Genomic DNA, 23,310 nt, shown 5'->3' with positions numbered 1-23,310 from the left:
GTTGTGTTTATCATTTTTTATTATGCTTTTTAATACCCACAGTACCTAGTAAGTTTGAAATGTATTCCAGACTTGGAATTATTTTTCTGTTGCATGTTAAACTACTTGACTTGAATACTTTTTATGTGCTTTTGTTCAACTCCACATAGAAATTGTAGATTATTCATCTGAAATGAATGAATTTTAAATTATTTTAACTTTGCACTATTGTATGACCTTCTGAGACCGGTTTTAAAGAACACACAGCTCTTTTTCCACTACACATTACCGATTTAATTTGTTTTGGATGCAAATACCATTTATCTTGTATTTTTTACAATGCCATGTTGTTTATTATACTTTGATAGATTCACAAATCATTTCTAGTTTTCTTTAAACAAGTGTATTTGGAAATTGTGATAGTTCAAGATGGTGAACTAGTTTGTGCCTTTTAAACCTTGATGGGTGAATACTAACTATCTCACCATGTCATTTAAATGGCTGAGCATAATCCTCCTGATGCGATTCATGACATATATCCCAGAACAAACTTGTGTTTTCTTTTTTATTTATTTTTTATTATGTTATGTTAATCACCATACATTATATCATTAGTTTTTGATGTAGTGTTCCATGATTCATTGTTTGCATATAACACCCAGTGCTCCATTCAATAAGTGCCCTCTTTCAAATTTGTGTTTTCTTTTCAAGTACTCTAAAGTTTCAAATACCGCTTTCTTTATTTTACTCAGCAACAATCTGCAATTTATTTTTCTCCAGGAAAATCGAATCTGTTACTGCTTAGTATTCCTACCAGTTTGAAAAATGCGGTTTATATTGGCATTAGAGCAGTAATTTACATATATGGGATAACAAGAATACATGCCAGAAAAAGATCAACATAAAATGAAACACCAAAAAGCTGTTTTCCTTCAACAGCAACTCCGAGTGAGGCAAATAGAGAAATTGATGAGCATCTGCCCTGAATGTGTCACTTGTTTCTTCTAGGTGAAGTGTGACCAGTACTGGCCCAGTAGAGGCACAGAAACCCACGGGTTGGTGCAAGTGACGCTGCTCGATACGGTGGAACTGGCCACGTACTGTGTGCGGACATTTGCACTTTACAAGGTTTGCCTTTTATTTTTCCCCCTCCGTTTCCCCTTTCCATTACTTAAAGAAAGCATCTTTTGAGAAATCAAATATCTTAAGACTTTAATCTTGATTCCACTGGCAACGGTGAAGAATGAAATAATTCTTCCATTATCACTCAGCAATTTTTCTCCTTGTCCAGTGATTTATAAGTAAATATGGAACTCTCACTCTGAACAGAAGTTTCCGCAAATGAAGAATAGATGAAGAAGAGCTAGTTCTTTCTGCAAATTACAACAGGTGCACTCCTGATAGTTATACCTAAAAAATATAATGCTTCTCACCTAAGAATGTTTATCTTCCTGAGCAAATAGTTGTCATTTACAAATAGCTTAGTGTTGATAGTTCCAAAGAGTGCATCTTCCCAAAGGTCATAGGGTAGGGGAAGGAATTAAGATAGCATATTTCCATGTTACTACTCATCACTACAATCTGAGGCTAAGAACACAGAATCTTACCCAGTCTTCCTGCTTCACAGAATGGGTCAAGTGAGAAGAGAGAAGTAAGACAATTCCAGTTCACTGCCTGGCCTGATCACGGCGTTCCAGAGCACCCTACACCTTTTCTAGCTTTCTTACGGAGAGTCAAAACCTGTAACCCTCCTGATGCAGGTCCCATGGTTGTACACTGCAGGTAAGAACCACTGAGAGCATTTGTTTTTCTCATAGTCAGAAGGTCCAAGAGAAAACAGAAAGCTAAATTGTTCTTCATTGGATATTCTCCTTCCAACTTTTTGATTCTCTGGGATAATAGATCTCTTTATAAATAATACAGGTGGTTTTTAGTCAAATGAGGTCCATACTAACATTTGTAGAAAGGATTTGATATAGATGAATATGCCTCTCTGGAGGCAATAAGCAACTGTATGGTTCATGCTATTTTCTCTTTGGAGTAAAAATAAATAAACATATAAACACAAAATTGAGTGTGCACATGGCAATAAATAGATGAAACAGAAAAGAGTTAAGAATCAATCTTGTGATTTGGTTCAAGTTTCATCTGTGTGAGGAATATTCTTTAGAAATGAGATAGATAGATAGATGATAGATAGATAGATAGATAGATAGATAGATAGATAGATAGATAGAAAGATAGAGGAATTGCTTGACAAGTTCTTGTGGCTTGGGCTGATACAACATTTTTACTATATATAGGAAAGAAAATTGCCGAACAAAATAATACTATAAATATAAAAGCTTTTTTTTTTAAGATTTTATTTATTTATTTGACAGAGAGAGAGTACAATCGGGGGAGTGACAGGGAGAGGGAGAAGCAGGCTGCCACTGAGTAGAGAGCCCGACGTGGGGTTCGATCCCAGGACCCTGGGATCATGACCTGAGCCAAAGGCAAACGCTTAACTGATTGAGCTATCCAGGTGCCCCTAACTATAACAGCTTCTAGATACCTTCTACATATTAGTATTATCAAGTCACATATAGAAACTATACTAATCTGAGTTTTAAAAATTTAATATAATATAAAGACCTATATTTTGGAAGAATTTATTTTATGTACTTGGAGGTAATAAGCCTGTATTTCTTTTGAAATGTTGTATAATTTATGATTATTTTTTACTTAATGCTGAGTAACAATCTTTATGTCACCACTCAGATTCTACTATAAATGTGTTTATACATTTTTACTATTTAACTGATTTCTTACCACTTCCTTAGTTCCTCTCAAGTATCATTACAAACATATTACTAAAGATACCTAATCAGATTCTATATATTACTATACAAACGTATAATTCATATAATCCATAATAGTTCTTTGTAAATTGGGTACTTCAAATATGAGAGAATATGATTTTTTGCACAGACAAGTAAAATTGCTGCGGGTAAGTATATATGAAAAAAAGAAAGCATCTATCATAAACCACTTCTATCATCACTTAATAGTATAACTCTTTCATATCCCATATTATACTTGAGCATAATACAGTGGATCCTAAAAATGCCTCTGTTTTTACAAAAAGATGGGGACAACAGATAGAGCAGAATAAAAGCAGTAAAATTCACCTGACTAACCCATGCTACAATGGTAATTGTTAAACAGCAGCCTAGCTGGTTTTGAACAAGGAGATGTTTTATTTCTCTTTCCCAACAATTTTTCCCCGACAAAAACTAATAACACCACATTATATTTATAGAGTATTTTACAAATTCCAAAGCACTCTCCCATGCTTTTCTCTGTTTGATGTTCTTAAAGGTATGTCGGATCAAGAGAAGAGAGCAGAAGAGAAGCTACAGGGTTTGGTTCAAGTACTGAGAGCTAGGAAGCCAGACATAGTCTGGCTCATGTTTTATAATCTAGTACTTCTCTGGAACTGACACTATGTTGCAGTGTTTTGCATGGTTCTGAAACACTAGAAATTATTTTTCTTAATTTGAGCCAATGCTCTTGCATCTTGACAGCAGATTTCTGGTTCTCCTGCCTGTTGGTTTCGGCAGGCACTAGTTTGACCAGTCGGTATACTCTGTCATATATCCTTCTTCGCATATGTCAGAGTCACTGTGCTTGGTGACATGTCTCCACCCCTGCTTGGCACCAGCTCCACTTGATTATGAAGATCACACATGAAATGTTTTCACATGAATTTTGGCTGCAGGATAGGGAAACAGGAAGTTTGGGCTCACTGAAGAAAGGTTGCCCTCATATTCCTAAAGGCGAAAATGCAGTTCACACAGAAATACACATACAGTGATATATACACAAGCACACACACACACATTGAGATATATATAAATACAGATAAAAATGAAGTAAACCTAACTTGGACGTTTTCACAAAACATTGTATTTGCATTACAGTTTGAAATACAGCATGTTCCCTGTCTCAAAATATGCTTCCCGTTCCTGTAAATTAAAGTGGAGGACCTGGGATCCTCGATGGAGTGATTGATTGACTGATAATTTAAAAACACAATTTATGCTCTGTTGATCTTAAGCAAGGTGTAAGGCTTTATGCTAGATACTTAGTTGGGTCCAGAAAAGTTTGCAGGCAAGAAGGAGAGATGAGATAAATAGCTATATACATTATTTTGAGAATATACATACACTCCTATACCCCCGCACCCCGATCTTATGTCAAGCCACCTGGACTCACCTCTGAGAGATACAGACAACTTCGGAGAAATAAGGAAACAAAGATGAATGTGCAGAGCTAATAGCAGCTGACATTTGGAAGTGCTGTGCCTGAGGCTCTGGAGAAGCTTTGTATTAAACAGAAAAGTAGGTATATCAGTAGAAGAAATTTATTAGTGACTTTGAAACAATGAGGGAAAGATGCAGCATAAACTGAGCTCTGAGAAATGATCTGTGCTCACCCATAAGTTATCTCATGTGTCTGTGAGAAATCCTGGCCATGTCCACACTGTTACCATGCAAATCAGCATGAATCACTGACGTGGATACAGTGTATGTTAAAACCTCAGAGCACAATTTTTCTGATGGAGTGGCAGAGAAAAGTCACTGCAGACAAAAACTGCTTGTGTGGAACCCAAGAAATGCTAGTTTAGAAATCATCTCTAAGCAGGAAGAAACTTTGCAGAAACCCACAATTGACAAGTAACAGAGTTATCAATGACGGTAATCATGACCCTGTTGTAAATAATCACACAAATACTCTGGAATTTAGTAAATACTGTATTTCATGTTGTGATTTCTCCTATGATGGATTTGGCTTTTTTTCCCTCTGTTCTGAAGAAGTAGTGACGAAGTCAAACCCAAGCCTTCTGCCAAACAGATCCTGTGAGAATGAAGGAAGTTTTAAATGAAGTCTGGTAGTAGTACAAACAGAGGGGGGAGGGGGCAGAAAAAGAGAAGATTCATGTTCCTCCAGTAGTTCTGTCTGGTGATAAATGTGCCAGGACTAAAAAGAGCTACTATGAATAAGAGAAATTCTAACAGTCAGTAGTAAGAAAGAGCTAGGAGGATAGCCTAGTGGTAATCACAGACAAGGCTAGGGTCTACCATATTTCTAGAAGAATGGTTCTACAGGCCTAGGAAGAAAGACCAGCTCTAGCTATCAACCAGTTCATACAGAGCCTATAAACTCCACATTAAGAGCACACACGCTGGGGAGAGACTGCCTGAGTGAAATGCTGGATTGTTTGCTTATGGGCTGTGTGACTTTGGGCAAGTTACCTCCTATCTGCTATCCTGTATTTCTTTACCTGTAAGTGGGGTGATCTCTCCACAGCAGTAAGAGTTTCATGAAGATGAAGTGAAATAATATGAAATGATAAAGCCCTTAGAACAATGTCAAATAATTATTAGCATATTAATTATTGAATAAGTTTTAAAAGCTGTATATATATATATATATATATTTACACTCAAGAGAAAATAATCAACATTAACTTGGATATAATCTATGCGACTGAGCTGTGTATCCTATGAATAAACAGATGTTTCTAAATATGCAGTATTTAATCTAACAGATTTTTAAAAAGTTAGATGTTTTCCATCATGGTAGTTCCGTCAGATTTTCTCCAGTGACAGAGAACATTTTCTCATTTCCTATGAGATAGAATCATTTATAATAACAAATCTGTGTTCTTGAAGACCTGAGAAACCACTGAACTCTTAAGAGGATACTGTTAAGGATGCATCCTTAAGAGGATACCGTTAAGGAAATTAATGAGGTGGTTCTTGATGCCATCAAGATGATGTTTGAACTTAGCATTGTGTTCGTGGCCCTTTATAATCTAGGCTGATGTCTCCCTCATGCCTCATTGTTCCCTCTCTTAGCCACCTACCGCTAGCTACACATTCCAAATACTTTCATCTCTGTCTCTTGGTAAATGATATTTATACACTCTGGAATCTCACGTGTTCCCCTCTCCACCTGCTGATGTTCAATCCTGTTTCCTAATCCACCTCAAGTAACACAAGTAACACTTGCCGTGTGTATTGCAAAGGTTGCAAACTGACCTCAGATGGTTTTGTTTACATCCATGGTAATTTTTTTTTTTTAATTTGAACTTGAATGCCTTTAAGCTGGAATGCAGTATCCAGTTTTCCAAACCTTCCCAATCCCTATTGTTTTACACACGGCTCAACTCATCCATTTATAGGGATTGCTTCATATTGTAAATATCTGAGTTGAAATTCTGGAAAATTCTTTTAAACTCATTTCCCATTCCTCTTCCTGCAGAAAGAATTAAACACTGTATTCTTTGAGATCTCATAAAATAGGTTCACACTTAGAATATTAAATGTGTACAGATCACATATGCCTTGAAATCCCAAAGGGCATGGCCAATGGGATTATGCACATTTGTATCCAAGCTCTTACATCATAGTAGGAGCTCAATAATTGCTTTCTGAAGTTAATTGAATTCCATGTGGTGTTTTAGAAGCTTTTATAGAAACAGTAAGATCATTTCAGGGCTGAACTGTTTTTTGTTTGTTTGTTTGTTTAACATGAGACTGTATTTTTCTGGTATTTCTTATGAGAATTTAATTGTTTTAAATTGCCTTTGTCTTTCTTTCTTTTTTTTTTTTGCCTTCATCTTTCTTATACCTATTTCTGAGTCCTCTTTTCTACAACTCTTTTATGTCCTTTTTCATATGCTCTCCATTCCATGATTAAAGATAGACACAGCTCCCTGTTTTTTATCCATAATAATAGTTAAACATCCTGTACCCTTAATCGACAGCAAATACTCTTTCTTCTCAACTGGACAGGCCCTATTCTAAGTGTTTTACATGTGTTAATGTTTTTTATATATGAATCATCTTCAGAGGTAGGAACCTTATTTTCCCATTTTACACAAGAAGAAACAGAGCCCAAGGAAGACCAACTTCCTCGCCTGAGCTCATGTCACTAGTGATGGCCACCGTGTGCCCTAGGCAGCCTGTGCCCATCGACCAAGTGAGCCTGAGCCTGTGCCGTAGTGATGGCTGCTGTGTGCCCTAGGCTGCCTGTGCCCATCGACCAAGTGAGTTTTCCAGCCTCAAGATCACTTGCTGGTCCTCACCTCCATCTTTGGCCACCACTTGGAAGACATTGCACTTTTTAAGCCTATCCTGATGACCTGGTCAAAATGAGCCACTCCTTTCTTTCTGCTCCCACATCACATGGCCATCTTCTAGCCTTTATTTTACTCATTCTGTAGCAAGGGTAATTATTAGTATGTGAGTCTTTTCTACCCCTTAATCATTTTAGAATAGTCACAGTGGCTACCCATTACTGAGCCATCACCGTTTTCCAATATCACTCAGCACTTAAGGGATCACTCGTTTAATCCACAAAACAGTATGTTTTATTTGTGAGGAGCATTAAGCACAGGGAGTTTGTAAATTTGGCCCATTTCAAAGTCCTCGACCTGTTTACTCATCATCATATCTAGTTCTGACTTTTCTTGTTGCAGAGACTACCTTAGTTCCTTACACTTACCTCCTTAATATGTATTTGTTAACTGAATGGTTGTCAGATGGATATTTGCCATGACCTCTTCACATATATCTATGCAGTACATGAATAGAGACATGCAGTATTTTTCTCCTTACTTCTAAATTTTGATTTTGAAAGAAACTAAGGGACAGAACTTTCAAGCTATTTATTAAGTTTTGATTTTCATAGAGGTCATATGTTACATTTCCCTATATTGTTTCACTCTTCCTCTTAGAAAACAAAGAAGTCTTTTTCCCTTTTCTCCATATTGAGCCCCATTCTTTATGTTGTTCTATAGAAGAATTTGTGGTTTATATTTTACTAGTGCCAAAGCAATATGACAACTGATTTGAATTCGCTTTTTAAGAATGAATAAATTGGGGTGAAGCCATAATTTCAATGTGTCAATTATAAACCCTTTACCCATGGTACTAACTCTGAGTCATGGTTAACCCTTTTTAGGATGAAGGGAATATATTATCTTTATAGGAGAAATTTATTTGTGAATAAATATGAAGGAAGGGATAGATCAAGACCCCCTAAATCTGCCTTCTAAATGAGAAGATTCCAAGAAGAGTAAAATAGACCTTAAGGATAATTAAAGTCATGTACATCGTAGAATCAAACCAGTCTTTAAAACCAGAAAGAATAAGGGTGCCTGGGTGGCTCAGTCAGTTAAGTGTCTGCCTTCAGCTCAGGTCATGATCTGGGGTCCTGGGATTGAGCCCCGCATCGGGCTCCCTGCTGAGCGGGGAGTCCGCTTTTCCCTCTCCCTCTGCCCCCCCCCACTTGCACCCTCTCTCTCTCATCCCCACAAAAAAATAAATAAAATCTTAAAAAATAAAACCACAAGGAATAGAAACTGAGGGCTAGATGTAGATTAATAATGTTTTGGAAGCATCAATGAACCACTAAGTGTGGTCTGATAAAAATCAAATGATAATTTGGGGTTAGAAAGATTCATAAGATCCAACTTTGTTAATACTTTTTGACTTTATAGGTGAAAGCACAACCAAGAAACTACTTAGATCATATTTACAACATAATCATTTACTTCTAATATCAGACTAATATTGACAAAAATAGCCTTTTCAAGGTAAAAAGGTTTTGGAAACCAGGTAAAAACATTTTGGAAAATGTTGCATATGATCATAAAAATAAAAGACTTTGTGATCCAAAGGAGCTCAAAGTGCTATGGAAAATTGTTTAATGCATTTTAACCACTTATTCTAAATTCCATCCTTTATTTTCCCCAATGTTCCATTCAAATATCTCTTTAGAGCAGAGACCACAAGTATTGCCAAAATATATGATAGTTTTTGAGATGCTGACAAGTGCAAACCATAGACCCATATTTTCCTTAAACCTGGGATTCATTTTCATGTATAAATTAATAAGAGAACCTAGCCTTCTGTAGTTGAAAGACTGGATGGTTAAAAATACCAACATCTCTCGATAAGAAAATGAGTGGAATATACAAATTGTATCCTTATTTATGGAAACATTTTAAGGTGAGGAGAAGTAATTATACCACATTGAAGCTATTGTGTAGGTTCTGTTCTTATATACTAATAATTGGGCATACAGAGCAAATTCTTAGTTTATGAAACAACATGGTGATATAAATCAGGAGGTCAGATCTTCAATAGTTTGATGACACAGTCCTATAGGAGAAAGCTGTCTTAGATGCAGTGAAATAATTTAAGAGTAATTGAACCCAAAGAAAACAAAAGGAATTTCATAATGGCTTCAGTAGGTATAAAATATAAAACTTGCACAGAAGGTGTTTGGGGTACTAGGGGGAGAATTCCGGCTACCTGATGAAATGGTAAATTTCCTAGAGGAGAGTATTGTAAGAAACAACTAAAGTCAGTGTCGGGTATCAGGGGTGGGTCCTGAGAATCCCTGCAAGGGCACCTGGGAAACTGTCACCTCTCCATTTCCATCTCATGCCCAAGAATAACAACCAAGTTACTTTTGTGTAGGGAAGTGGCCATTGACAGAGCATCTTTCCATCATCTATTTTATTTAGTCTTTACAGCAAAAATAGTAGGGGTATATTATTACCATCTCCACACTACAGATAAGGAAATTGAGACTCTGAGAAGTTAAATGACTTGCTGAAGACCATATACCCAACTAGTAAGTAGAAAGTCTGATTGAGAACCCATGTTTTATGATTCAAGGTCCTCTCCTCTTTGTCTACACCATACTGCTGTTTTCTATTTTGCCCAATTTATGTTATACAAATGAGAGCAGAACTGTCCCCTGCCCACAACAGAGATGGCTTTTAGCAGGTCCAAAATCCCCTTTGGGGACAGCATTAAATGGTGGTTAGTATTAAAAATCATTTGAAATCAGCTTACTAGAGCTCAAATCCCAGCTGCACTGTTCACTGCAATTTAATTAACCTTTCTAAACTTCAATTTCCTGATCAGTAAGGTAAGGATAATAGTAGTATGTCCCTCACAGTATTGTGTATAAAGATTAAATAAGATGATATGTGTAAAGTGACAATTAGCCAGGTACCTGCCACATAGAAAGAAGTCAATAAATATTCATACTAATAGATGTTTTTGTTGTCATTGTTTTACCTTACATAAAAGTTGGCTTATTTAAATTGGTTCTCTTACTATCAAACAGCAAAGAACATTATCACATTATCACATTTTTCTGAAGTGTGGATTTTGTATGTAATTTGTAACTTAGAAGAGTAGAAAACGTATGGGTGTGTGTATATACATATGTTAACCTAGGTGAGTGGCAACTATTTAACGCTTTAAAATTTGGTGGCTCAGTCAGTTAAGCGACTGCCTTCGGCTCAGGTCATGATCCTGGAGTCCCGGGATCGAGTCCTGCATCGGGCTCCCTGCTCGACGGGGAGTCTGCTTCTCCCTCTGACCCTCTTCCCTCTCGTGCTCTCTATCTCTCATTCTCTCTCTCTCTCAAATAAATAAATAAATAAAATCTTTAAAAATAAATAAATAAATAAATAAATAAAATTTAACACTTTAAAAACACGTAGTACTACATGTAGTAATTATTTCATTGCACTTTAAAAATCTTGTTAAAATACATTGTTACTATAAAACAAGCTTTTCAACCTCAACACCATTGATATTTGGGTCATATAATTTTTGTTGTGGGAGACTGCCCTGTGCATTGAAGGATGCTTCTCAGCATCCTTGGCCTCTGCCCACCAGATGCCAGTAGCATGCCCCAAGGATTGTGACAATCAAAAATGCCCTCAGACATTGCCAAATGTCCCCTTGGGAGCAAATTCACTCCTGGCTGAACCATTGCTATATGGCAGTTAAACTGATCTTTGATGGTGCAGAATGTATGCATCCAAATGATAGCCCACCTCAAAGCTTTAAAGCTTGAAAACACTTCTTTGAATGGCATCCTCATTTTAAACATTGAGAAGACTTCTTTATGAGACTTCCCTTAAGAATCCCTTTTTAGAGCATACAGTGAGCTAGGTTCATTGCTTGAAAAATCAGCCAACAATACCCTCTACCTTGGCCACCCAAACCATACAAACTCAAGACTTGACGCTACATATCTCTTGGCACTTAAAAAAGTAAATAAGTAAATAATCCAACCTCAAGGATGAATATATGCCACCATTAGGGAATTCAAAAGAACAGGTGACAGGCTCTTAACTCTACTGACAAAAAGGAGTTCCAAAAAGTACTTTTGCTCCATGGCGGCAAATTAATGCAGCAGTAATAAATCTTCAGCCTCCCAAGGTGGCTACTTCTAAGGGCCATGGTCTTTGGGTCTGACAAGTGCTGTTTTTTTTTTTGTTTTTTTTTGTTTTTCTAGTGTATTAGTCACATTGCTTCATATTCATGCTTGGTATGGATGTCTAGCATTCTAGGAGTTCAAAACATTAAACCTTAGGAATGCCTTTAAGTGGCATATGACTTAGTAGCTGTCCCCTTTTCATTCTCTAGTGGAAGCCAAAGATAAAAGATTAGATGGATGGAAGACAAGTGAGTCATAATGCAAGACCCCCTGCCCAAACATAAAGGCCCTAAAAATCCCTTGCTCTTTGATTTTTTGGGGGGTATATATTCTGGGACAGCACATTCTATTTTTAAATCAAAGAGTTTGTTGAAGATAAGTTTCTTGTGAAATAATTAAACACTTTCATTTATTTATTTTTTGTAGTCCTTCTTCCAAAGAGCTTGAGCTGTCTCTCTCTTTTTCTCTCTTTCTCCATCCCACCTCCCTCCATACTTTTCCCACCCCCAAAAAGAATCCTTCTCCACCTTTCAGTCCCCCAAGAGAGGGACAGTGGTTAAGACTTTCATTGATATATCTAAATTGACTAGATGAGATGGGGCAGGGTTAACTGTAGCTCTTCCATTCTTTTTTTTTTTCTTAAGATTTTATTGATTTATTTGACAGGGAGAGACACAGCAAGAGAGGGAACACAAGCAGGGGGAGTGGGAGAGGGAGAAGCAGGCTTCCCGCGGAGCAGGGAGCCCGATGAGGGGCTCAGTCCCAGGACCCTGGGATTATGACTTGAGTCGAACACAGATGCTTAACGGCTGAGCCACTCAGGCGCCCCCTGTAGTTCTTCCATTCTGATAAGAAAAGCTGAACATCTACTTGCTCAAATTCCTTTTAACACCTGAAAAGAAAGGATTTTGAGAATTATGATCTTTTTGAGAAAATATTTCTTTTCCATTTATCTGGTTTTTTCATTTGTCTCAGATTGGGTTGGTTTTGAGCATTGGATCTTAAAAAAAAAAAAGTTGTGACCATATTTCTGTTTCTGTTATAGCTGTGTGCCTTAGGAATTGGTGACCTTTCTGAGATGGAGGGTATAGCTATCAGTCAACCACCACTGCTTATAAATACCAACCCAAACTTACTGGCTTAAAACCACCACAATCTGTTATTTCTCACAGTTCTGTGGGTTGACTTGGGGCCAGGAAGTGGTCTTCTGCTGGCCTCTCCTGAGCTGTCCTTTGCAGCCAGCTGGAAGGCCTGGGAAAGCTAGCTTGTCCCCCTCCCCATGATACTGCATCCTGGTCTGGTGGTCTCAGAGTTCTGGGGAATCAAAGGAGAAGCTTCTGAGGCCTTTTGAGGCCAAAACTTGGAAGTCACACATCATCACTTTCACCACACTCTTTTGCTCAAAGCAAGGCAGGGACCATCCAGGATTCAGGGGGTAATGAAACAGATTCTACTTCATGATAGGAAAAGCAACAAATGATGTGTGACTTCATTTATCCCGGCACTGAGTTCTATGTCAATGAACCTTATTTACTGGACACATAGAGCTCTTCTCTCCATTCCTGCCAGCCTGGCTAAGTTCACAGTAAATGTTCCTCCTAAGGAGTAAAATCCCCAGGCCCACACTAAAATACAGAGGGTTTGTTGTTGTTGTTGTTGATACATGAAATAGGTTTAAAAAAAAGTAGAGGGAAAGTCTATGCAATTTGTTTTGTAACTGCTACCTGATTTTTTTTCTGAAATATCAACATCTATGGTAGGAGAAATTTATATTCTTTAATCCCATTTCGTCTTATTTCAAAAATAATTTCTTTACATCTTTCTGTAATTTAGGAATTATTAGAGTTCATAGGCTTCTTTTTAAAATAAAAAATTCCAGGAATATGATTCATTCACAGTGAATCATAGACCCGGAAGGGACATCTCAAGCTTCCCAAATAAATCCTCCTTCCCCTTTCCTTCTCTCTCTTTTCTCTCTCTCTTGCCTTCTTCCTCTCTACCTCCCCACCTCCCCTTCCCTTTTCCACTCCATCTCTTTAATTTCAGAGATAAGAAAATAAAATGAGGCCCAAGGAGGTTGACAATTTTCCCATAGACTCTTTCTGGACTCAAGTCTTCTGACTCTTCCAATATATTTCCCACTACATTATAGTCCTTTTAATTTTGATCCGGTTAATTTGATTAACGAGTCCCTTAACATTTTCTGGCTGAATTAGGAAAATAGCCAGAAAGCACCTATATAACAGCAGGGACCCATTATGTTTGAAACTAAGATGGTCAGAATAGGTAATTTTGATGCATTAGAGCCAATTAAGTGTCACAGATCTTTAAGACCATGACTAATTGAAAGAAGGTTGGGGGTAGCTGGGCAGCAGCCTGGATGTGCCCGGCACCCAGGTGGTCCGTAAGGCCAGTGCAGCAGAAAATGGTAGAGGGATGCCACAGGGAGAGGGAGAGAATGTTAGAGATAAATTCCTCTTACTTCGCAGTAATGCCTGGAGCCATGATGGTGAAAACCACTCAGGCCACTAAAAATGACTTTACATGCTGGTTTGGCAGCCCTGCCCTGGTTCGGACTGCAGCCTTATGTGTCTGCAGCTCCCCTGGAGCTCCAGCCTGGCTGTGCCATGGCTGTAGTGTGAGCTTTTTAGTGGCCATATGCCTGGGAGGCTCATCATCCACAATTTCCTCATCCCAGGCTCCAGCCAAGTACAGCAGATGCTATTGTTACCTCTTCTATTGAATAAAGTAGGAAGCAAAGAGAGAAAGAAATTTGTCAATATTGTTTTTCTGCTGGAATCGAAATAAAAACTGTGTGTGGTATATTGTCTGATAGTCACCCATGTGCCAAATCCCCATTTTGTGTAACACACTTACATAAGATAAGAATCTGCCCCTATATTTCTTAACATAATGTAAATGACCTTCTCCATTCTACTGTAAATGTGTTATAATTATAGCCATTCAGGCTTCTCAATTTGAATTTGTGCTTTTTCTTGCTTCTGACCATGCCATCTGCTGGAATCACTTATATTTCTTTCACACACTCACAGTGTTTGTTATATGCCCTAAATCTAGCTGTGCAAAACTCTGAAATCTTTTATGTAAATAAACAAATGTTTAGCAAGTATTTTTAAATACTTTGCTTTGATAAGTAGCATTAATAAGGTACATTTGTGTTTCTAAAGAAAGTACAGCTGCTGAGATAATTTCTTGCAGAAATGTATGAAGTAACACCAAAATCAGAAGAGAATCTTGAAATAAATTCCTGCATGTATAAATGGTTTCTGTGCTGAAGATAAACTAAATGATGATAAATTAAGCAAACAGGAAGTCTCTTTTTGGCATAGAACATACCTGAGGTGGGGGGGTGGTGGAAGGAGGTCTTAAAACTCTACTAAGCCCCCAGACCACCCCCCCCACAATGTTACCCTATCAAACCTTTTCAGCCTGAATAGGACACCGATGACCCTGCGGAGTCCTGTTGATTTCCGCTGTTCTGCTCTTACTAGCCTGGCTAGGTGCACTGTGAATCTCCTTCACAGGACGGGAGAAGAAAAACAAAACCCTGTGTATAACCCAAAACACAGGTTCTTTGCCAATCTATGAAATAAGAAAGCAGAAAAAAAGGCCATTTAATATCTTCCAGAATTGCTACCTAAATTTTGGCTATCATCACCTTTTTTTTTTTAAATTTCCTGATTTGTTTTTTCCTTTTGGATCCATAACTGCCCCCAGATCTGTATGGAAGAGATGTGGGTTGGAATGCCTTTTTCTTTCTGTACTTTTTCACCTCATTGCCATGGTCTCTAGCCATAAAGAGCAGGGCTAAGCAAGCAGAACCTCCTTTTGCCACTGAGGCTAGGCTGTTAACACAATTTGACCTACCCATTGCCTGATACAGATTGAGAATGCTGGGTTTTTTATTACACTATGCTTTGAAACTAAGCTCAATTTGAATACTATATGTGAATATAGAAAATAAATATATGAAAGATGCAACCTCAGTAGGTCACAGTAGTAAGCCTTTAAATTTTATCAAGAGCCAAAGTTGTTAGATTTTAATGTGGACAAAGGAGGACCATAGATTGAGGCAAAATATGAGGCATGTTTCACATATGTTTTAGAACCCTAGTGAAAATCAAACTTCTTAGAGTAGTTCATACATAGTAGGGAATTTAAAAATGCAAGGCAACAAATGAAGCTCTTAGATCTTAAAGATTTTACTGTAAGTATATGCTAATAAGAACTACTCAGAATTCCATGACTTTCACTCCATATTTGTCTTTCAAGCTAAGAAATGAAAATTACACATCTAGAAAAATAAGAGATATTGGACTGCCCTAAAATTATGAAATCTTGTGCAAATCACTTGCCTGCCTATCTATTCCTCTAGGAAGGTAAAGAACAATCTGGTCCTTTGCCAAAGGCATCTTTTCTACATGGAAAAACTGCATAAAATTTGGTAGATTAAACAGTTCTTGGTGATGATGATGATGATGATTAGGTATTTTGGTTTTATGAAAGATGTTTTCTCTACCTTCAAATTCAGTCCCAACTTGGGTTCACAGGTGAACAGTCACTGTAGAAAAACAAGTACTGTGTGATCTCTCATATGTGGAATCTAAAACATACACACACACACACACACACACACACACACACACACACACACACACACACACCAAAAAACAAGCTCATAGATACAGAAAATAGATTGGTGGTTGCCAGAAGCAAGGGGGGGGCAGTGGGAGAAATGAACAAAGGGGGTTGAAAAGTTTAAAAAATAATAATAAAAAAATAATAATAAAAATAATAATAATAATAATCAATTAAAAGTCTCACATTGTCAACCTTAAACCAGCTCGAATTCTAATCATTTGGGCTAAGAGTCTTGCTTGGTCTGGACTCTTGCTCACTACTTTGATTTGAAAAACCATAACCAATCATGTTACAAACCACAAAATTCCTTATAACCTATTGGCTAACATTTCATCCCTCTTTTGTGTGTCTGGAAACGATTGACTTGGCTTCAGATTATTTTCTCTGATGTACTACAGCCTGAAATTCACTTGTTATCTTGGTTCAATTAAACTCAAACTTACTGATTTGTAGGGTACAATAGTAAAGCCACAAGCTTAGCAATATCTTTCCTGGAATTCAGTAAGAAACTCTGTGAATGTATCAGTTAGAAGAGCAGTGTATATATGCCTTTGTTGTTGTGTTTATATTTCCCAAAGGCTTAGGAATAAATACATTTTAAAAATTTGAAATGATAAGTCTGCATGTAAGTCATTTTTAGAATGAATCTTCATGGCATACATAGCATGCAAAGGTACAGCAGTTTCTAAGGTGAACTTCACACCTTTTGCTGAATACTGTCTACATTTCCATATAGATAATCTCATCAAGTAGCACCTCTGGAATTATCACTAATGTCCACAGTCTCTTTTTAAAGCTGCATCATATCACAGTTTGGCTAGGACATAAGAAACTTAGATCCAATCTTAGCTATTGGAACTCGGGTAATGGTTCTAAACTACATCTTCTTTGTTATTTTTCCCCCTGAGGGAACCTGCACTTGGAAAGAGCTTTATTGTAGGGAGAAAAATAGTCTGTTTTTCCTAAATTTTTTTAGTGTAACATTTCAAACATACCCGGGTGCAGAGAGAATATATAATGAACCCCTAAGCACCCATCACCCACCTTCAGTTATCAACATTTCAAGCAGTGTTTATATAAATGGCAGTTCATTTTCTATTTTTTAAAAGAAACTCATTACATAACTGCCACTCAACATTTGAGATTTAATAACCTGGGCAGCCTTTTCTCAGGTAAATGTTCAATTTCCATGAACATACTTAATGTAAAGGGTATTCCTTACCACTTGCTCAGCTCCTAGGGAAGGACGCCTGGACTCTGTGTCCCATGCCACCATGATCTTGCACTGCTTCTTTAAGTCTAACATCTTTACAGCATCATTGTTTTAATATTATAATTACTGATGTATGATTAACAGTGTAATTTTAGTTTCAGATGGACAACATAGTAGTGTAACAGTTCTAGACATTACCTGGTGCTCACCACAGTGAGTCTAGTCATCATCTGTAACCAAACATCATTTCTACAGTCTTATTGACCATATTCTCCATGGTGTACCTTTCATCTCCATGACTTACTTACTTTGGAACCGGAAATTTGTACCTTTTCTTCCTTATCTATTTAACCCATGTTTCCACCCACCTACCTTTTGTCTACCACCTGTTTGTTCCCTCTATTTAAGAGTCTGGGTTTTTTTGTTTTGTTTTGGTTTGGTTTGGTTTGGTTTGGTTTTTTGTTTGTTTCTTTTTACTTTGTTCATTTGTCTTGTTTCTTTAATTCCATATATGAGTGAAATCTTAGGGTATTTATTTTTCACTGTCTGGCTTATTTGACTTATTATACCCTCAAGGTCCATTCATATTGTTGCAAATGGCAAAATTCCATTCTTTTTTAGGGCTGAGTAATATTCGTGTGTGTGTGTGTGTGTGTGTGTGTGTGTGTGTGTGTGTGTGTGTGTGTGTGACGTCTTCTTCATCCATTCATCTATCAATGGACATTTGGGTTGCTTCCATATGGCTGTTGTAAATAATGCTGCAATAAACATAGGGCTGCATATATCTTTTCAAATTAGTTTTTGTTTGTTTGTTTGTTTTCTTAGGGTAAATACCCAGTAGTGGAATTACTGGATCATATGGCATTTCTATTTTTAATTTTTTGAGGAAGTTCCACACTGTTTTCCACAATAGTTGCACCAGTTTACATTCCCACCAACCCTGCATAAGGGTTCCTTTTTTTCCACATCCTCACCAACACTTGTCCTTTCCTATCTTTTTGATTCTTGTCATTCTGACAGATGTGAAGTGATATCTCATTGTTATTTTGATTTGCATGTCCCTGATGATTAGTGATATTGAACATTTTTTCATGTGTCTGTTGGCCATTTGGGTGTCTTCTTTGAAAAAATGTCTACTCAGTTCCTCTGCTCATTTTTAATTGGATTATTATTGCTTTTTGGGGGGAGTTGAGTGGTAAAAGTTCTTTACATATTTTGGATATTAACCTTTTATCAGATATATCATTTGAAAATATCTTCCCCATTCATTAGGTTGCTTTTTTGTTTTGTTGATGGTTTCCTTCACTGTGCAAAACCTTTTTATTTTGATGTAGTCTCAACAGTTTATTTTTGTTTTTGTTTCCCTTGCCTCAGGAGACATTTCTTGAAAAATGTTTCTATGGCTGATGTCATGGAGATTACTGCCTATTTTCTTCTTCCAGGACTTTTGTGGTTTCAAGTCTCACATTTAGGTCTTTAATCCATTCTGAGTTCATTTACGTGTATGGTGTAAGAAAGTGGCCCACCTTTCTCCTTTTGTACATAGCTGTCCAGTTTTCCCAGCACCATTTGTTGAAGAGACTGTCTTTCTCATTGTAATTCTTGCTTCTTTTGTGATAGATTAATTGGCCATATAAATGTGGATTTATTTCTGGGCTCCTTGTTCTGTTCCACTGGTCTGTGTGTCTCATTTTGTGCCAGTATCATACTGTTTTGATCTACAGCTTTTTTGTATATCTTGAAACCTAGAATTGTGATACTACTGGCTTTGTTCTTTTTTCTCAAGATTGCTTTGACTATTTGGGATGTTTCTGGTTCCATACAAATTGTAGTATTATTTGTTCTAGTTCTGTGAAAAAAATGTTGATATTTTGATAGAGATCACATTGAAGCTGTAGATTGCTTTAGGTAGAATAGACGTTTAACAATATTAGTTCTTCCAATCTGAGTGTGGCATATCTTTCCATTAAAGGTACCAAGTTTTGAAATGATTCCAGACCACTGAAACCATCTCCCTCTTTGGAAAGCTTGTTTCCAAAACTGTACTTAGCAAATTTTGACTTGCAGACAACTATTTTTTATTCAATGCATTTATTTTAAAATTAAATGTTATTTTTTAAAGGCTCAATTAATCATAAGCCCATCACTGATATTTAACATCCAATGCTTCACACTCCCCTGTTTAAAGCTTCCTTATTTTAATATGTGAAAGGAAATAATTCCGAAATTATTAGCTACCTGATTTAGAAAAAAAGAGAACAAAAGAAAAATAAAAATAGCAATTTTGCAAATCCAAATGGTGAGCATTTCCCAAACAGTTATTGGTACACATAATCCAACGAATGATTTTCGTACCCATTCTGTACTCTATAAGAAGTATAGAAACAAAATTCAGACTATCTCATTAATTAATGTATGTGCATACCTGTCCTGAGTTGTTAATAAATGTTATGTGGGGAGTTTTTTCTATAGTCAAGTAAGGTATGGCTTAAACTAAGTTAAATTACTTTACAACAGAGTTCCTCAATCTTATAAAGTACTCATTTCTATTGTGAACTTTCAAGAGGGAATTTCTGAAACTTATTTAAATATGGAACTCTATCCCTCCCCTCCTTGGCATTCCTGTTGTTTTTTTTTTTTTAAGTTTTTATTCAAATTCCAGTTAGTTAACACAAAGTGCAGTATTAGGTCCAAGTGTACAATATAGTGATTCAACACGTCCATACATCACCCAGTGCTCATCACATCAAGTGATTCCTTAATTCCCATCACCTATTTTAACCATCACCCCGCTCATTTCCCCTCTGATAACCATCAGTCTGTTTCTTGGTTTGCCTCTCTCTTTCTTTCCTTTTTTTTTTTTTTTTGCTTATTTGTTTGTTTTGTTTCTTAAATTCCACATATGCGTGAAATCATATGGTATTTGTCTTTCTCTGACTGACTTATTTCACTTAACATAATACTCTCTAGCTCCATCCATGTCATTGCAAATGACAAGATTACATTCTTTTTTATGGCTGAGTAATATTCCATTATATATATATATATATATATATATATATATATATATATATATATACCACTTCTTCTTTATCCATTCATCTGTTGATGGACATCGGGGTTCTTTCCATATTTTGGTTGTGGTGGACATTGTTTCTATAAACATTGGAGTGCATGCACCCTTTTGAATCAATCTCTCCATCTGTTAAACTTAAGGGATGGGCTTGGAGGTGGTTCTCAAACTTTAGCATGCATCAGGATCACCTGAGGGGCACATTGAAACTCAGGTTGTTTCTGGGCTCCAGAGTTTCTGATTCTGTAGGTCAAGGTCGGGCCCCCAAATCTGCATTTCTAACAAATTACAAAATGATGCTATTGGTCAAGGGTAGCACTTTGAGAACCACTGGATTAGATCATCTCCAATATCCCTTTCAGGTCTAAAATCTGATTCACTTGTATATGACATTGTTTTATCCATAAAAGATAGAAATAAGGAAATAAAATGGAATATTAGTTTCATTAGTTCATTAGTATAAGTCTTTAAAACAAACCATGCAAGGATAGAAAAGTTGCATTATCTACTCTGCCATTAGCCAATGAATTAAAATATTAAACTCTAGGTCCTTAATTCATAGGAAAAAAATAGTAAGGAAATCAACATTTATCAAGAATATATTAATTAAAAGGCATTTTTTTTTGCCAACAATAACCTTGTAGCAACCTTTAGGAATGGGTTTAAATTTTATAGATGAGAAAACTGAGGCTCAGGGAGGATAAATACATGACCCAACATCACACAGCTAGCAAGTGAAAGAGCCAGATGTTGAATCTCTAAAGTCCATGTTCTTTCCACTTACCAAACTGACTCATAAAACAAGCATATCACATCACTGCTTTCCCTGTCACACTTACGTGAAAACAAAATAGTCCATTTCACCAACTCAGCCAAGACTTCAATTATGTTTAAATTATTTTAATCAGTAAAAAGTAACCTTTTAAGAAAAAAAAATGGGCTTCTTAAGGGTGGTGAGTATTAACTTCCACAGGCAAAAACTGAATTTCTTCCCTGGACTGTAACATCCGACCATTAGAGATGAGGTCAGAAATGGTATCTAGGAGTTCAGCATTGCCTCTTTCTCCCCTGGATATATACTACACATGAAAAAGACAATAAATACTTTATGGATAAGTGAACATGAGTGGAAGTGTCATTATCCAAAACAATACCAGGAGCGAAGCCATGCAAAAATTCTAGATGGCATAATCTGTGTTGTATAGGTAAAAAAATAATAATAAAAAGGCAGTAACATTATTCTTAAAATGTCAAATAAATGGCTTCTCTTGTTAGTTGGTTGGGAGAGAGGCTGGAGGTAGGCTATGGACCAGATTTTGTGGGCACCAAGCCCTGTAGGATACTTTACATTCATTATATGTGAGGCTGTGTAAATGTTGAGTCTGGGGCTTGCATTCTAATTACCATTATGTCTGGTATTAATGGAAATGTATGCTGTAACCCTGAGAATTATCAGGGTAATAAGCATCCCATTCCCAATATCTTCCTCCCTATATGAGGTAGATTAAGTCTGCAAAGAGAAGCACTTAGTGCCCCCAGAAAGGGAAGCACCATATAGTGTCCCTGATGTTAAGAAAAAGTTTATTTTCCTTGAATGGGTTCCTTACTAAGGAGCAATTTACCCATCCCTGATCGCTACATTCCCTCCACTTCCAGAACACACAGACAGGAAATAAAACAAGCTATTGCTCTTCTCAAATGCAGTATTATTTGCTGCTCATATGGTCTCTGCTGAATCCAGCCCAGGGTTTGCCCCTCTACAGAGGGTTCCAGTCCACTAAGGAAGACAGCTTGGGTTCCCAAAATTGGCCTAAACTCCGTGTGTGAGGTTGCTGAGGCATGTGATGGAATGAGCATTGCCAAGCTGTTCCTGTATCTCTTGGGAAGCTGCTAAAATGAGGCATTGCCTTTGAGGAGACTCTTCCAAAGGAAGTAGCTTTGACATCAATGAATTTGTACTCCTTTTCCTGCAAAGTTAGGGAAAGCAGCTCATCCATGGCCATGATTGGAGAGCAAGGAAGAGTTGGTGCCCAGCAAAAATAATCCCACAGCATGTCAGATTCCTTCTGACAGGTGTTGGGTATGGCAGGCATCTCGGGTTCTATGCACATGGGATGTCAGATGTTATTAATTCTTCAGTAGATTAAATGCCTTATCAATTACTTAAATATAGTAAGTTAGAAGTCTCTTTAATGAAGGGGTAAATTTTCAGCCCCTTGCCGCAGTGTGTGCCTGTGGTCTCATTTACTGGGGAGGCTGCAGCAGGAGGATGGGTTGAGCCCAGGATTTCTGAGCTGCAGTGAGCTGTGCCCATTAGGTGTCTGCACTAAATTTGGCATCAATATGGTGACCTTCTGGGAGCAGGAAACACCAGGTTGCTTAAGGAGGGTTGAGCTGGCCCAGGTTGACAACAGAGCAGGTCAAAACTCCCATACTGATCAATAAAGGAGCAGATTCTCAGATGCTGCCACTCATCATCTATATATTTTAATGCTTATGAATATTTCCATATAATTAATACCATAAACAGTAAGTGCTGTAATTTCCTTTGACCTATGTTGCCACTAGATACATTACTTGATCAGTGCTCTCAATGAATCATTTTATACACACGTATTTAGTTAATTGGTTATTTTTTTTCCTGCCTGTGTTTATGTGTAATATACTCTATAAGGGGAAGGAAATCAGCCCGCTTGCAGCTGAGTCTGGTAAAAGAGCAATTAGGTTCTATTAGAACATACAGCTGTCAATAATGAGTTCTGAATTAAAATTACTAGCAAAGAAAGGAATCTAGACATCTGTAGGAAATGTGAAAATATTTTTATAACCTAATAGCTGAGATCTGGACAGGGGTATCACTGAGTTTTCCCAGCTGTACCTGCGATGTATTTTGAAATATTCCCAGACTGAAAGAACACTGAAATTCATTGCATAAACTAGGCTGCATTTTTTTTAATGTTAGCTGCCTTTGAACAGTGTGTATTTTGATTTCATGTAATCAGCATGAAAACTTTCTATTTCAAACTATTTTGTTGTGCCCCCAGTCATAAAATGTAGCTTAAAAATAGTTCTGTTATCTTTG

The 23,310-nt window shown here is 37.0% G+C and overlaps 1 protein-coding gene and 1 pseudogene across 1 annotated transcript in view; both read left to right on the top strand.

Moving 5' to 3' along the window:
• PTPRD (protein tyrosine phosphatase receptor type D) overlaps nt 1-23,310 on the top strand; it is a 424,904-nt gene that overhangs the window by 377,061 nt on the left and 24,533 nt on the right. The window contains exons 26-27 of the mRNA XM_088019124.1: nt 988-1,107; nt 1,607-1,761. Coding sequence (XP_087875250.1) covers nt 988-1,107; nt 1,607-1,761 — 275 coding nt within the window. The remainder of the gene's footprint in view (nt 1-987; nt 1,108-1,606; nt 1,762-23,310) is intronic.
• On the top strand, nt 22,447-22,724 carry LOC148162378 (signal recognition particle RNA; annotated as a pseudogene).

This window comes from Eumetopias jubatus, unplaced genomic scaffold (genome assembly GCF_037043125.1).
Source record: "Eumetopias jubatus isolate StellerSeaLion01/CBP00866 unplaced genomic scaffold, mEumJub1_p1.0 scaffold_15, whole genome shotgun sequence".
NCBI lineage: Eukaryota > Metazoa > Chordata > Mammalia > Carnivora > Otariidae > Eumetopias > Eumetopias jubatus.
This window is presented reverse-complemented; position numbering and strand designations above follow the sequence as displayed.